This window comes from Alosa alosa, chromosome 1 (assembly GCF_017589495.1).
Source record: "Alosa alosa isolate M-15738 ecotype Scorff River chromosome 1, AALO_Geno_1.1, whole genome shotgun sequence".
Lineage (NCBI taxonomy): Eukaryota > Metazoa > Chordata > Actinopteri > Clupeiformes > Clupeidae > Alosa > Alosa alosa.
Genome location: NC_063189.1, coordinates 43,748,506 through 43,765,583, shown reverse-complemented (window position 1 = coordinate 43,765,583; position 17,078 = coordinate 43,748,506). Strand labels below are relative to the sequence as shown.

The 17,078-nt window shown below is 40.1% G+C and overlaps 1 protein-coding gene and 1 long non-coding RNA gene across 4 annotated transcripts in view; one reads left to right on the top strand and one right to left on the bottom strand.

The window, feature by feature from the left end:
* LOC125303828 (NXPE family member 3-like) overlaps positions 1 to 17,078 on the top strand; it is a 108,407-nt gene that overhangs the window by 24,367 nt on the left and 66,962 nt on the right. For 2 of the 3 annotated variants that reach the window (XR_007195120.1, XM_048257764.1), the window contains exon 3: positions 12,740 to 13,093. Coding sequence is in view for 2 of the 3 variants with exons in the window: in XM_048257764.1 (XP_048113721.1) it covers positions 12,740 to 13,093 (354 nt within the window). In the remaining variant the exon portion in view is untranslated. Of the gene's footprint in view, positions 1 to 12,543; positions 12,604 to 12,739; positions 13,094 to 17,078 lie in introns of those variants that run through there. The other variant, XM_048257778.1, reaches the window with a different exon arrangement.
* LOC125303842 lies at positions 15,224 to 17,001 on the bottom strand. Its single transcript, XR_007195121.1, has 3 exons — positions 16,792 to 17,001; positions 16,093 to 16,207; positions 15,224 to 15,407 (listed from the first exon to the last, which is right to left on the bottom strand). It is a non-coding gene; the product is annotated as an uncharacterized LOC125303842 (long non-coding RNA).

Below are 17,078 nucleotides of genomic sequence, written 5' to 3'. Positions count from 1 at the left end.
AATAATGGGCAGTCACATTCACATGGTGAAAATGTGTTTTGGTAAACACACAAGAAAAACTCCAAGCATACATTTGACAATAAAATGAAGGGCTTTCCTAAAAGAGTACACCTGAAAACTTTTTGAAATTCTGGGGCAATTAGACATTTGTAGAGATGAACACTAATGGATGAAATATAAATATGATAGACGTAATGATGAAGGAAAAATAGTAAACAAAGAAGTTCCCCTAAATGTAATAGAGAGTCCCGGCATTCTGATTCTTGGCAACTGATGAGTGTGAATGTTGATTGGCTGATGTCATTCAGGTGCTGTTCAATGGTGTGAATCTTAAATGACCAATAGCATGTGCACATTGCTCCTAAAGCTGTAATAGGGATTTGAACTCTCAACCTAAGAAACACCAGTACAAGGCATTATCCCACTGAGCCACTGACAATGATACACATTGGGCAGTCACTTTCACATGGTGAAAATGTGTGTTGATAAACACACAAGAAAAACTCCAAGCATATATTTGACAATAAAATGAAGGGCTTTCCTAAAAGAGTACACCTGAAAACTTTTTGAAATTCTGGGGCAATTAGACATTTGTAGAGAAGAACACTAATGGATGAAATATAAATATGATAGACTTAATGATGAAGGAAAAATAGTAAACAAAGAAGTTCCCCTAAATGTCAGAGTGTCTCGGCATTCTGATTCTTGGCAACTAATGACTGTGTATGTTGATTGCCTGATGTCATTCAGGTGCTGTTCAATGGTATGAATCTTCAAGAACCAATAGCATATGCAGGTTGAGCCTAAAGCTCTACCAGGATTCAAACTCTCAACCTAACAAACACCAGCACTAGGCATTATCCCACTGAGCCGCTGACAATCCTACATATTGGGTAGTCACATTCACATGGTGAAAATGTGTGTCGGCAAACACACAACATCAAGAAAATTCCTAGCATACATTTGACAATAGAATTAAGGGCTTTATAAAAAAAGAGTACAGATATGAAAATGTGCACTGTTAATGGTATCCACCTAATGATGGTTGTATGGTTGTTATCCAAGAAAAAAATACTCATATAGGAATATAGGTGATATAGGATAAATGGGCTGAGTGGTCGAACTTTATTGGCCTATATCTCTGAAATGGAACAACATATCCAAATTATTTTGATAACTTTTGTGAGGCTTTGTCTAAACATTGTCTGTGAGAATTTTGGTGAAGATTTGATAATTTTTGAAGCCTGTGAAACTTTTTATGATGTTTGGCTTTTCTCTGAAATTGTGGCAAAAGTAAACATTTTTAGAGCATAAGACCAGGGTGAAAAAGATGCATCTGAATTTAGAGATTAATATGATGAAAGAATTTTGAGTCTAGGTCAATCTGGTAAGGAGAAATAAGCGTTTTTGACAAGAGCGCCACCTTTGGGTGCAGTACCCCAAATTTTGGGTTATGGGTAGTGGGGGGTACTGGTAACAATACTTGAAAATGTCAAGTTTCTAGGACTTACGGTTTATAGGAATATAGGTGATCTAGGAAAAAAGGCCTCAGTGGTCTAACTTTATTGGCCTATATCTCTGAAATGGAACAAAATATAAAAATTCTGAGCGATAACTTTTGTGAGGCTTGGTCTAAACATTGTCTGTGAGAATTTTGGTGAAGATTTGATTATTTTTGAAGAGTGTGAAACTTTTTATAATGTTTGGCTTTTCCATGAAATTGTGGCAAAAGTAAAAATTTGTAGACCATAACACCAGGGCCAAAAAGATGCATCTGAGTTTAAAGATTAATATTATGAAAGAATTTTGAGTCTAGGTCAATCTGGTAAGGAGAAATAAGCATAATTAACTTTTTTTCCAATAGCGCCACCTTTGGGTGCAGTACCCCAAATTTTGGGTTATGGGTAGAGGGGGGTACTGGTAACCATAACTGAACATTTCAAGAGTTTTGGAGTTACGGTTTAGGCTGCAGGATGACTTTTACAGAATTTTGGCAAAAAATGAACGGTACAGAAACTGCTACGCTACGCTAAGCTACGCTGCTCGGACCCCTAATAATAATAAGAAAACTTAAGAAGAACAATAAGTGTGCTAGCCTAGAAATCTAGACGCACCCTAGCGGCGGCAAATTAATTTGCTCAGCCTGTACGTCTAGTATCGAACCATAGGGATTTCTATTGGCTTAGCACCGTGGATGTTCTCCAATCACAGCGCTCTATTTTGTTAGAGAGTCTTAAGACGGGCTTAACAGGATAACGACAGTCCTGCGACTGTGAACAACAAGGAAGGTGGCTATGGCGAACGAAGAGCGGTTGTTTGAATCGGCGTTGGCGTCAACTTTAGTCTGACAAACTTTTTCAACTTTTAGTCTGACAAAGCTTATTGTTTTGTGACACAGCTAAACACTGGTACCTCATAGAACGTCTATAACATAGCCTAGGTGGTCGCAACTCGCAAAAGTAAAGCAGATAGAAAGAACTCACGCAAATCTAGCCTACAAACACGCAGACAGCTTCATGCACAGGGGAGAGAGAGCGCGCACACAGGTGTTTTATGATTGTTGGCTTCTGATGGTATCCTGCTAATTCACTGAAGAAAGACTTATGATTATGGATAGAAAGAACATTCTGAAAAGGAAAGGAGTAAGGCAATGAGGAGCAATGCTATAGTGGAATACTCATGTTGCTGTATAGGCTCACAGGTTGGTGAAGGAGAAAGCTACATCTAGCTGAGCCCAGTGACTATGCTTTTGTGAGAAGGCACACCATTCATAGGCCTAAGAATATCCCTGGCAGACCTGGCACAAAAAAATATCATACCATACACGGCTTTTAGACCAGTGTAGGATATTTGTAAGTTTGAGAACCACTGCCTCCACTTACCGTCGGCTAATGCGCGCTTCTGGACGGATAGGCTAACACGAAATATAATTTCTGTTTAAAAAAACAAAGCAAAGTGTTTTTCCTTCTTAACCTTCTGAGTTACGTAAACTGTTCAGGAGTCAAACGACGGATCATGCGTGATTTAGGCGTAGTGTAGGTGACTGAAAGTGCACAAAAAGTATGCAAAATATGCATTCAACCAGCCTGTTGTCCATAGCCTTTCAAGAGAGTGGCGCCGGAACGATTTTAAGGCCCCGTCCACACGGAGACGCTTTTTGGGTTAAACGCACAGGTTTTGCATCGTCTTGGCCGATCGTCCAAACAAATCCTGTCAAAGCACTGCCCGAAACTGCACTTTTTTGAAACCTGGTCCCAGGGTGGAAAAATCTGAAACCGTAGCCCTTGCAAGTTCGTTTGGACGGCGAAACCGCATACTTGCGTATTAGAGGTCATCGCCACACCTCAGCTGCCCTGGACTTGACACTTATAGTATTGCCTAACAATAATAGTTTTCATATTTGACGATTACACTCAGTAGGATAAATATCACCACTGGTGCTGCGCAGCGCCAATAGCTTATCATGACTTGGTGGACTGAACAATGTTTTCCCTGTGTTTTCTTGATGCATTTCAGACTACTCTCAGTGACGCGAGAGAACTAGTCAGAAGTTATTAGGGAAGTGCTGTGTAAGTTTAAATGAATTTGTGCGTAGTGCCGGTGTCATTCATTTATCTTACTACATAAATAAATGCATTCATAGTCTAGTGAAGTCAGATATGAGCATACAAAGACGCTTAACTCATGTTAAGCCTATGGTAGATGCGTACTAAATGCGAATGCGCGATTTGATGCAGGCAAAAGTATCAACTGTTACTAACGAAGCAATTATAAATGTGGCGACAGAATAGCCTAGAACTTGGGTAGACCTAGCGTTTAGTAGCCTATGCACTTGCGGTGATAGCCAAAACTAATGTGAATTGTCGACTATCCTACAACCAAAGAAAGTAAAGGAGATTATTTGTACCTGCGTTAGCCAAATAAAGGACGGGACTGCACCCTTCACAAACCGTAAAAATTAAGTTTATTCTGTACAATTTCTGTAAGAGAAACAGTGCCACCTATAGGCCTAGGATATGAAGTAACGTGTTGAGATGGATCCGTTTGGACGCAAATATTCTTGATACGGTTCCAGTGAAGACGGAGGAAAAAAAGATTGGTTTGGTACGTGTGGACTAGCCCTAAGGCTATTTCGCATAGGCTACTCAATGGTGCTATTTCACATGCATTATAGCAACCCCCACTCACCGGGGTTAGGTGGAAGGTGTTAATAGACGATTAGCGTAGCCTACAGTGGACTAGGGCTGTCAAAATTGCTCAAAAATGACGTTCGAATATTCCCTCTAAAATAAACACATGTATTCGAATATATTGGAATATCTAGGATATATTACTTGCGCATTATGTCAGTGACGCGCATCATGTGATCTGTTTTTAACTTTTTGGAAGCTTGGCCTCACAGATGCGCTCGTGCCTTAGACGGCAAGAAAAATCTTCTCGATATAAGCCTATTAACTGACCGCCTGATTCACGTTGGCTGGGGGGCAGGGGGGGCCATCAGACATTTGTGCCCAGGGGTCTATGAATTGTTAATCCGGCCCTGCCCCCAACAAACGCAACTTTCCACCTCTGGGACAGCTTAAAAGAAGTCGAGAGGACTTCTAACTCACTAAGACCTACTTACTGTAGGCTGTGCAAACCACAGGCCTTTATTTTGGGCAAGCCTGCATTCGAGGCAGGCCTTCTGTTGAAGAATTTTATATAAAGCCTGCGCTAACAGTAATCCTCCTACCCCCCGCTACCACAGCTGTGGATAGTGTGGCATGCTCACGCGTTATGTCTCCTTCTTGCAAACTTGACTAGGCCTATAGCGCAACCATTTACATCTTCATAAAATAACAATTTGCCAGATATGCCTTCATATCTTTGGGCTTCATTCAGCATTTTGTTCTTCCACTGGAAATGACTTCTACATTTGCTGCCTGCTGCATCCTTTCTGCTTTTATTGTTTAGAAAACGTTTGACGTCTTCAGTTAATGCATTAAACATTGTTTGTTGGTAACCCGCCACAAATAGCCTACAGATTCTTGCATGCGTACATTCTCTATTCTCTCCAAAATGTGCCTGTTCTATAGGCTGGCCAAGTGCGTAATTCTGCGGCATAAAGCAGATGTATTTGTTTATTGTACAGAAAAATAAAAATGACCTGTCAAGCAGTCAATTGACTACAGTTCATTGCAGTCAAGAAGTAGGGCAAATTAATTTACGAAACCAAAACGTGGGTCATAGTTGTCTAAGCCTCTATTGCGTAGCCTGTTAAAAACGCTACGCAATAGAGGCTTGATAGTACTAGATAGTATTAAATCGCCAACAACATTGTTTTCTGCAGAAGCCTACCCTAGGCTACAGATGAATTCTGAACAGTTATTTCTCTACTGGCTCAATTATCAAAAAGGTGCTTTCTCTTCGTCCTCCGCCAGTTGTAGTCTGCATGAACAGTTCTTGCACAAGACACTGTTTTGATTTGCGTAGTTGTGTTACCCCCAACACTGACAATAACGTAGACAGGAAATTAAGATATTTTTTCGTTTTGTGGAGCGGCACCGGTAGGCTATCAAAAGCAGATTTCGATTTTCATTACCACTGTGCAGCCAAGCCTTAAGCCATACCCAAGTAGCCTAAATACTAAAGTTTCACGTAGCTTCATGCCACGTAATGCGTGACTGAAGTGGCCATTTCAAAGTAATGCCCACTGTAGGCCTTGCTATGCCAGAGAATTTCTAGTGGTGGAGTATTATTACACGTTGCCACTGTTTCCACCAATGATATGTATCGCTGCATCATCAACATCGTTGTTGAAACTATATGGTGTTAGAACGCCGGCGGTAGCGAATTGCGACACAGGTACGATGCTTTCTGGAAACAGGTGTAACAATGTCGTTGTTTGGTCGCAAGTTGCCATGGTGGTTGAGCAACGTCGTTGCTAACTTTTCTAGAAACAATCCCCAGAACGATGGACGGCCATCGACTGGCTCAGTGCCTCATAAGTATAACTATATATACTCTTTTGATCCCGTGAGGGAAATTTGGTCTTTTCATTTATCCCAATCTGTGAATTAGTGAAACACACAGTGAGGTGAAGCACACACCATCCCGGCGCAGTGAGCTGCCTGCAACAACAGCGGCGCTCGGGGAGCAGTGAGGGGTTAGGTGCCTTGCTCAAGGGCACTTCAGCCATGCCTACTGGTCGGGGTTCGAACCGGCAATCCTCCGGTTACAAGTCCGAAGCGCTAACCAGTAGGCCACGGCTGCCCCAAAATTTCATTTGCTGCCGCTAGGGTGCGTCTACATTTCTAGGCTACGACTGTCTAGCTCTCCACATAAATATACGTCACTCAGGCTTAATCAAAGCTATCAGTATGTCTACGCTACCAGTTGTCATTGTCATCCAAAAAAGTAAACAGTTGTGCCACCACGTTTTCAATGAATGATACTAGGCAAGTTGATGCAGCCTTAATATTTCGCCAGAGACTTTCTAATGAGGAGACACAGCACTCAAAAAATCCTCCATAGAAATGCATGGTATGGTTTGTAACTGTTGTCTACACATATCCCACCCTTCCTCGGCAAAACGTCGACATGTGAATACATTGAGCCAATCATATGGTGTGAACTCGCCGCTGGAGCAAGATTGGTGTCGTGAAGCCTTGCGCACGCGCATTTCTGCCGAATATGATGCTCGATGAGTGCCCAAAAAGCGTTGCAATATGGCCGCCGAATGGAGGGACTTGCCTAAAAGGACTTTGATTTCGCCCCTCTCTGTGGTTCAGTCTTGCTCATCCTTGCGCTTCAAAAACGCGCTAGTATTGAGTACATGCAGAACAGGTGGTGAATGTCAGAGCCAGTCGCCATGGAAGAACTTAATGGGATATGCCTATCAAAAACGAAAAAAAAAAGTAACATAAAACGGAGTGGGAGAACAGCGACATTAAACCAGTTCTCCACCAAAGGTAGGCTATAGTCCTGTCCCAATATTTAGACTATTGACAAACTACCCCTCAAATTATTTATCGTAGCTAGCCTATCTTGCGTTTGGTGTGACTTAAAACCTTACCCCTTATCCAGAACACATGATGCTAGCATATGATTTTTTTTTTTTTTTTTAAAAACTACGAATAGGCGTGCTGCACATCTACTGTGGGCATAACCGTTTTTTTTTCTTCTATTCAACAAAGTGGTAGTCTACGTATTCATAAAACATTGGCAAAACACAACTGTAAGAGCTTGGGTCTCAATACGGGTCCTTAACTGCTTAGTAAATAAAAGTTGCATGAACTTTCTTAAAGAGAGCTGTAGCCTTTCTGGATTTTGCTATCAAGCATTAGTAGACTTACACTAGGCCAGGGATTCCCAAACTGTACTGTTCGCGAGCTGTCATTGGGGGTTACGCGAGATGAAAAGGGCAATGTTGAAAAGGTGTTAAAAAATTATGAATTAATTCATAATCTAATTCATTCATAAATAATAAATAATTTCGAATTGGGTTATAATGATATGGAAACGTGAAATTAAAGGAGATCATTTGTAAACACTATACTATAGCAGGCTATGTTTTCATAAAAAAAAAAAATCTACCCACAATGCATGGGATTTCCTGCGGGCAGCCAGAATATCTGGTGCGTTAATTTTTGTGGAAGTATAGGCTATGTAGAAGGCTACGCAAACATGGAAAACTGGCTAAAAACAGGGACACTGTCCAAAAGGACTAATTAAAGCGATCGGAGAAGAGAAGAGAGAAAAGTTGAGCAGGATACAGGTAACGATGGCCAATAGGATGGGGTGCAGAATGATGAAGGTGGAGGTGGAGTGCAGGGGGATAAAAGAAAGACAAGACAGAAAAGACTGTGCAAAGAAAACGAAAATAGCCTATGATGAGGCATATAGGCCTAGGCTTCACATGGATTGGGAGACAGACTGCCCAAAGCCACAGTGCGTGGTTTGTAGTGAGGTGCTATCTAACCAGTCTAATGTTGTTCTCCACACAGTTTTTTAGCGTGACAGCTCATAGACCAGTTGCACATTTTGATTTTGTTATTTGTTATCATGTAGGGCATGATGCCTGGAATGCGTCAATAGAATGTGTTACTTTTCGGATGGTGAGCCGAGTCAGGATGTATAAGGTGGTCCGCAGGAAAAAAAGTTTGAAAACCGCTGCACTAGGCCTACATACGTCTCATAATAGCCCTTTTCAAATGAAAAGTAAGAATATAGTCCAACATGTACATGTTATAAGGGGTTATTTTCAGTGAGCTACCCCGGTCTTTCCTACAGACTAGAGGTAAAACATTGTTAAAACAGTGTTGCTTTGTTTAGGCTGTAAGATATTTCCCTACTCAGTAAATGTCATCTTAAGGTGAGTTTAACAGGTGTGACCTTTACCTTGATGTAGTAGCCTATGTGATGAGATTAAACTCCCAATAGACTTGCTTAAAATGAGTTGAATATAACAACCTGTGTAGGTTTTTATAGACCGTATTATGCTTTCAATGCATGTAATATATTTTAAGCCAATTTATCAATTAGTTTTCACAACAGTTGAGTGTCAGGTGGTAAGTGCTAGGATCAGCAAGACTTGTTGTAAGTGGTGCTATGAGAGGAGATCTAAAGAGCCTGCCCTTGTAGGAACTGGCAGTGTGTTCCACCAACGAGGAACAACAGATGAGAAAAGTTTGGATTGGTCTGAGCGTACCAATGGTAGAGCTAGACGTCGTTCGATTGAGGAGCGCAACGGTCTGGAGGTAGCGCATGTCTGTATGAGGGCATTCAAGTAGGTGGGAGCAGAACCGGAGACTACTTTGTAGGCAAGCTTTAAGGCCTATTCACACCAAAAATGATAACGATAACTATAACCATAACGATAAAAGCGTTCACACTGAACAACGATAAGTCAACTGAAGTCTCTCCTTATGTTAATGAATGTGACGGTTAAAATTTGATGGGTTCTGATTGGCTATTATCTTTTTATCGTTCTGAAAGTGATCCCCAACGATATCGTTATAGTTTATGTGTGAACTAGTGTTAATTTCGTCAGACGAGACGAGAGGAAATATGTTCGTCAACGACCTTTTTTTTCATGACTAAGACAAGACGATGACGAGACGGCAGTAATGTCCTGAAACACTGACTAAGACTATCTTAAGATGCATTATTGTTGACGAAAAAAGACGAGACTAAAATGTTTTGCATGAAATAAAAACTAAGATAAAATCTCCCTTCATGTTCGTCTACAAAATGAGAAGACAGAATATCTAGCTGTTATGTTTTCAAAATATTCCGAATGAGTTAATACGCAACAGCTTTCCTGTAGGCTAGTCTACGTGCTGCTGCTGCAACCCTGTGGCTGCAACACGAAACTACATGGAACAAGAACACTGGAGATTTCTGCCAGAGTTAGCAAGCTAACTATAAGCTTTATGCCACAATGCTACATACCCAAAAGTTGAAGCTTCTCTCATACAAATTAACATCCCCCAGAATGTCCATACGAAAATGTTCAGCATGTAATGTCAACTATTCATTTAGTTAGACTGATGATGCAAAGTTTGCTAGCAAGTAAACTAATATGGAAAGTTCGCTAGCAGGTTAGCTATGGCTAAGATGGAGAGTCTGTTTGGGGAATGTGTTGTGTTTGGGCGCATATCGCCATCTAGCGAGGCGGAGTAAAACATTAATAGTTTGGCCTACAACAGTGTTTCTCAAACTTTTTCAGTTTCAGGACCACTTAACTAACCCTAGCTAAAAAAAAAAAAAAGATTAGACCTACTTCAACAGTAGCCTATAATTAGTCTACACAATAGACCTACTCACTGAACCACCTTGCTTATTGTCTTTGCACTTTGCTTATTGTGTCAGAGGATTCATACTGTATGATTTAAATTGGCATATCTTACATAGACAGTGTTGCAGAACTGTTTGGATTTACATACAAGTTATATTGCAAACAACTCATCTATATTATATTTTACCACGCGCCTGCTCATGGACCACTTGGGATAGCTTGCAGACCACCAGTGATCCCCGGACCACACTTTGAGAAACACTGGTCTACTTAATATGACAGTGGTCCAGTCAAATCTTTTACTGTCTATGGTCAAATCCCAGCTGAGCTATAACTGTAGCTCGACTTACCTGTGCATGTAAACATACTGACTGACAAAAAATCAGAATGAGTAATTATAACAGACGAGTAGCCCTGTGGACACACAATGTTGTTGGAAAATTGAGATGTGTGAAACACTATTTGACTCAAATGGTAATCAGAAATAATTTGTTATAAAAAAAGACTAAAATGTGTTGACTAAAACTGACTAAGACTAAGATACCTTTAGTTTTCTTTTGACTAAAACTACACTAAAATGACAAGACTTTTAGTCGACTAAAACTTGACTGACAAAAATTATATTTGAATGACTAAATACGACAAAGACTAAAAAGGACATTTCGTCACAAGACTAAGACTAAGACTAAATTAAAAATAGGTGATAAAATTAACACTAGTGTGAACGTCGTCATTCATATTAACGAGAACGATATTTATTTATAGTTATCGTTATAGTTCTTGGTGTGAATGGGCCTTTAGAGCCTTGAATTTGATGGTACTCCGATTCCTATAGCTGTATGGCAAGCCCAAACAATGGTTCTTGTACATCGTTCTAGTTTTAATTTGATGGTGGTTATTCCAAAGTCAAAACATAGTCCACAGAGCCTTGCAAACGAATTGCTGCCAAAACATTACATTTGGCTGACGCATTTTTAACCAAAGCGACTAACAACATGGTAAACAGTTTAAGTTTTAAAGCAATTCTCTCAACAATTTTAGGACAATTTAAAAACGGTAGTGTACAGTAAGAATAAGTGCACCAGTGAGTGCTGTTTTTAAACAGTTGAGTGTCATTTCAAGACGGGTGGTAAGTGCTAGGATCAGCAAGACTTGTTGTAATTGGTGCTATGAGAGGAGATGTTCTCTAAAGAGCTGGGTCTTCAGGAGTTTTTTGAAAAAAGAGAGGGATGTCCCTGCCCTTGTAGGAACTGGCAGTGTGTTCCTAGCCTGGGTGTTCCCATGCTGCCTTGCGCGCGATTTGATTCACGCTGCTAAGGCAGCCTGGAGACCATGGAGCAAATTTTCGCCTGAGATAGGGAACCAATCACAGAACAGGTGGGAAAGCAAGGTGATGATGAGCTATGCACAGACGCATTTGATAGACATCCGTGGCACCCAATAAACGGATCTGGGCATTTTTTTCAAATACGAGAAAATGAACGTTTGGTTCCTAGACCACGTCTCATTGAGAAGTGGTGGCGCTAGCCAGGCTAGTGTGTTCCACCAACGAGGAACAACAGATGAGAAAAGTTTGGATTGGCCTGAGCGTACCAGTGGTAGAACTAGACGTCATTCGTCTGAGGAGCGCAACGGTCTGGAGGTAGCGTATGTGTGTATGAGGCCATTCAAGTAGGTGGGAGCAGAACCGGAGACTACTTTGTAGGCAAGCGTTAGAGCCTTGAATTAGATGCGGGCCCCCATAGGTAGCCAGTGTAGCTGGATGAGCTTCCCGAAGGCGAGGACAGGTGTTCCCTTTACCAATTAGCCACAGGTAGTGACATCATAAAGCCTCGCAATATCGCAAGTCAGTGCTTTCCCTACCATGTCAACCTAACCTATCCTAATATTGATTTAAAGGGTGTTACACCTAAAACACACCTATGACTGATTAAGAAACAGCAAAAAATCCCTTTTGAACAATGCATCCAACGTCTGATTACAAAATCACGCTGAATGTGGACTGGACATGCCCTAAATGTCTTTAAGCTTTGCGCCTCTGACCAAGTGTTTTTAGATCGCCAAGATAGGGCCCCTTGTGACCAACCTACATCCTATTGTTGACAAAATAAACATTACAAAACATTAAAAAGGACAAATAAAAAAGGACACATTTTAACTGTTTCTTTAAATGCAATAATGCAATAGCTATTGAACTTCAAAACAACATTACAACACTTTTGAATATTTAAGTATTTTTAAAATCAAGTAGCCTACTTCTTTACTTCAACTCAAGTACAATTTTGACATAGCAACTTTCACCTGTATTGGATTAATATTTGACAAGGTCTACTGACTTAAATAAAGGAATTATGTACTTTGTGTGAACCACTCGGTGGGTTGCACAGTTTTGAAAACGAACGTTAAGGGTTGTTTTAGGACATGTTTGAGTAGCCTACTACAGTATGCCCATTGCCAGCCACCCTGAGAGGTGAAAAGGCGATTCAAAACGAGTCAGAAAAGTCGAGACAGGACCAATCGTCAAAATTTCGGTGTCCACCACTCTAGTTCATCCAAAACAAACCAGAAAAGGGCCTTAAAGTGCTAAAAAACGGAATTTTCCTTTCATAACAGAAGCGTTATGTCATAATATGACATGTTTATGACACGTTCATGACCATGTCATGACACTCTTATGTCGATACTGTCAAGTAAAGTGTAACCCAATATTTTCTCTGGCATTTCAATGATTTTGACAATCATTTTGAATGAGGGAGACCAGACGGATCTGCCAGAGCAAATTCAAATGTGCTCTAAGATTAGTCTCGACTCCAGGCTAGTCTTGGGTATGTGTCCAAGGCCCTGGAGGCCTCATTCTGATCTTCTGCATTGTGTTTTTCAAAAGAAATGGTAAGAATCATGAAGCCAATTCAGGGGTTTATTAACCAACCATGTGTGCTTATTTTATTTATTTCTGTGCAGGTGATGTTATCAGGCTATTGTCAATGGCCTTTGTCCATGCTTCCCCTGAGGCATAGATCTGTATTCAATAATGAAACACAAATGCTCAAAATCCCAGAAGACCTGGGCTTCAGTGAGTATGAGTGGGACCGGATACAGAGGGCACTCCACTGGGGTGAACCAGACCACCAGATTACCACTGCAACCATGAGCACCAGTCCAGACCACTCCACCTTTTTAATAAACAACTTCAAGGACAGTTACTATGTGGGGGAGGAACTCCATGCCACCATTGTTGCCAGGGACTTTACTGGTATGCCAAAACATTATGGAGGGGATCTCTTCCAAGCAAAAGTTTATTCAGACACATTAAAGGTATTTCTATTCTTTCAGTTATTTTTTATTATTATTTTGTTTTATTTAATTTCCACAGTTCCGGAAAACTAGGTTTATTTCCAAGAATCTCTTAACCACTCATTTTGTCCATGACATAAGCTATACTCCTCTTCCTGCAAAAAACAATGGGAAACATGACATGTAATGCATTAATATTGCATTTATTGTTACATTTTTGTTATTTTGAAAGTAACTTTATAGGCCTACACTAGAAGTGCACTTGGAGAGTGCACCTTGTAACGGTTTGCTTACTTTTCCTAATTTTTGCTGGGGTGCCAGGCAGCTTTAGTCTGCCAATTTAGTCATTAAGTCGTGTCAGAAAAGTAAGAAACATTACAATATACATGTAGCCTATCAACTACCTGCAATCACGTTGAGGCTTGCCGCACTAAGGCAAAAGGTTGTAACTTCGATTTTGGCAAAAATTTGTTTTTGTCATTATTAGGACAATAAACATGTTTTATCATGTAGACAAACATCAAGTGTCAATTCGGATGTTTTGGGGGGAAAATAAGATGACGTTTTTGACGTAACTTCAAAAAGCCAAGGGGAAACTGTGGTAGAATCCCGTAACGTCAGATACATAGACTGTAAAAAATATGGACAAAGCGTCTTTGACGTCACCCATAGATTTTCTGAAGAACGGTTATGAAGCCGTTTATGGGGGGTATGGGCGGCGCCATCTTGGAAAACCTTGGGAAATCCTAACCCCGCCCACCTCCTGAGCAAGCCGGTGAACCCGCCTCGTCGTCAGCCGAGCAGCCTCAGCTAAGCTATCTGTAACGTTAACGTTAGGCCTGCAAGATGGACTGGCACAGACGTTGCTGTAACATAATTTGCTGGTAAGTTTGATCTGCTAACGTGAAGTTCATGTATGTTTCTTAATGCCATGTTCAGACACTTTTTAATTTTTTATGCTGAAAGGTATTCGGGTGAACGGTTGAAAAGTTGAGAATGAAGAGTTGAGTTTGCAGATTCTAACGTTAGCTTCTAGGTAGCTAAAATAAACTAACGTTAGCCATCCCTCCCTTGCTGAAGTTACGGTAAAATAACGTAGAGTAATTTAGCAGTTTAGCGTTACAGGTTCAGCAACTCATACTGACAAAAATGTATCTTTGCCTTTATTGTTTTGTGATTAACGTTAGCATCTCATATCCTCAGTGGCAGCCATCATTGTAACGTTAATTAATTTACGATAACATCAGCCAGCTCGCTGTATTCTGTCAACGTGTGGTGTGAATTGATAACAAAATCGTAGTAGGGTATTAGTTAACTTGTACATCATGAATTCATTTTGATAAACTCTTAATATCACGTTTTGAAATCACTATATTGCTCTAAAGTTGTCAGTGGTAGCTTGGTCTAAGATGACATTGAAATTTCTCATCAGTGGCCATTTCACGATCCAGCGTTCATGTTCTGTTAGCTTGCCTTATTTCCCCTTCTTGTCAGGCTATTATCAAAACGTTAAATCCAGTTACAGTGTCCGGTGTTTGGCATAATAATGCCAATATTAGTGTAGTTTGTCACTGAAGACCCATTTCAAATCGCACAATAGTACTACAGCATTGTACAATAACTGTACTTTTGTTGATTACAACAAGTAGTGTTGGTTTGCATTATTGTATTATCTTGTAAGATATATAGGTACTAATGAAAAGTTTACCTTTCTATTTTGGCAGTTCGCCATGGGGAGGAGGCGGCAAGGAGGTCCATGGGCTCTAACCTGGGACTAGGGGTCCAGGTGAAGTGGTTTGGCTGGGGTGTGGTGATACTGAACCCATTGAGACTATACAGTACATTTCACTTTATGTCTATTGATGGACTGTTACACCTACCCTTTACTTATGCCAAACCCATTTCTGTTCTGTAAATATCAGAAAGCAAACTTACTGTTGATGACACTGAACTTGCACTTGGAAATGTTTATGGAACTTTTCTGAACTGTAAATTACATTAAAACTCATGCCAAACCAATTTGCCTGTGCTTTCAAAAACATTTATACAAATCCGTCAGCTTCAGTCAGTAGGTTGAATTGAAGACCCAGATGCAGAAGTAAAGGTGATTTTTTACTTGTATATCTTGAGCATTACAGGTAACCACTGAATTTGTGAAACAAAAATAACAAAAACTAATATGTACTAAGCTAGTACATAGTCAATACATATTAGATCACTTTAAAGACACAGATGCAAATGCTGTAAATAAAGGTGAACAAAGTCCTTGAAATCAGAAGCTGCCACTGCTCAATGACTTCTGCCCCATCTGGTAGGATTTCAAAATGTTCCAGATCTGAAAACAGAAATATTGGTATATGTCACATCCTTGAACTTACTGTAAACTATGAACAAGTGCTCACAAATTAAGCTAAAAAATATATTTTTTATGTGGCAATCATAGACTGTGGAGGCAATATATGACAACAACGAAGTAAGATTTGCAGACTCACTCCCAATATTTATAATGAACAACAAACTCACAGAACACTTAGCTGAATGGGGACAGGACACGCGTATTCAACTATTGCACATGCCCTGTTTATGCGGGCAATAAGCAAAAACAAATGTGGTGTATTTAAAGTAATGTAGAATAAATATTTCTTGTATTTTTGTGTTTTCAGTGAAACAGTGTAAGCTCATATCTACACCCTATTGAGGTAGTTATTAACAGTTAGGCCAAGGTCCAGTCAAACAGTAGCCAGCCACTGGTGCCATATTGTTTAATTATGCAATCTGTATCCAACCAAAACCTGCTAATTTGAAGGCATAATACAACTACTTTCCGTGTGTGACTTATCAAAAGATGCTAATGATAAATTATTTTGATAGTTATTGCAGATGTGCCCTGGACTGCTCAAAATAAAAGGCCACTCTAAATGTCTGAAATGCATTCATGTTTGTTCAGTATATGGTAACGATGTCTGGAATATACAACCAGTAGGTTGCTCCAATTAAATGTATGAAAAATGTCAAAGTACCATGGAATCAGTGCTGAAGTGATGCTTCTGAGTGTCGACTGCACAGACGAGAATTAAAGTTAGGAGTCCAAAGCCCTCTCCAGCACCCAGCCTGTCTGGATTACCTACAGGGAAACTTTGCATAGACAAGAAGTGTTCGTTCAAATTTGTGTTTAACAAATAAATGGCATCAATAAGAGTTTCAAACGTCAGTTATAACTATCGCTTGTTATCACAGCTCCATGTTCAAAGTATACGGTCAATGGTTCATAGCGGTTCACAATTTTGCCTCAGCTAGCCGACAACAAGCCTTTTAATGCTTTTAAAAAAAAAATTTTTATCTTAAACGTGACAACCCAAAGACTGTATAATTTATTTATACGCAACGCATTTATACGCAACGCATTCCCACAGAGCGTTACAAAAGGTTTTTTGACGAGAACATGCTTTGTTGCCCCAGTATGTTTGTGAACTAACGTTAACTTTAGAGCTGTCTGTTCATTGACTCACACCTGGCTAGTATGACCAACGTTAAGCTAACTCATAACGGGAGCACAATGGTTTTAACTAACGTTACGTGTGTGCTTCTGCCATTCGGTCATCATTTTCGACATTAACTTATTTGAGGCGATTTGACGCTAACGTAGCCAAACGTTAGTGCCCACTCGATGCTAAATAATGCTAACATCTAGTGCTACGTGAAATAGTAGTGTCACTTACCTGAAAAAACTGGAACGAAGTCTTCTTAAAGTGTCGGTTAGTAGGCTTCAATTAATAGCTTAGCAAACCATTTTATGTCAGCTTTTTGAATAAAGATGTTCAGAAAGGATGTGGTAACTTTGTGTATAATCATGGCTGAGACGTCAAAGTTTCAGGGTTTCCACTTTCCACTCAGCTGGCAACGTCTGCTGCTGTATGCCTCGACGTCAGCCGTCAATCAAACCGACCACGCCCTTAATTATTCATATATTTTATATCTAAATGTGATCTAAACTAGTGAGTTAGAA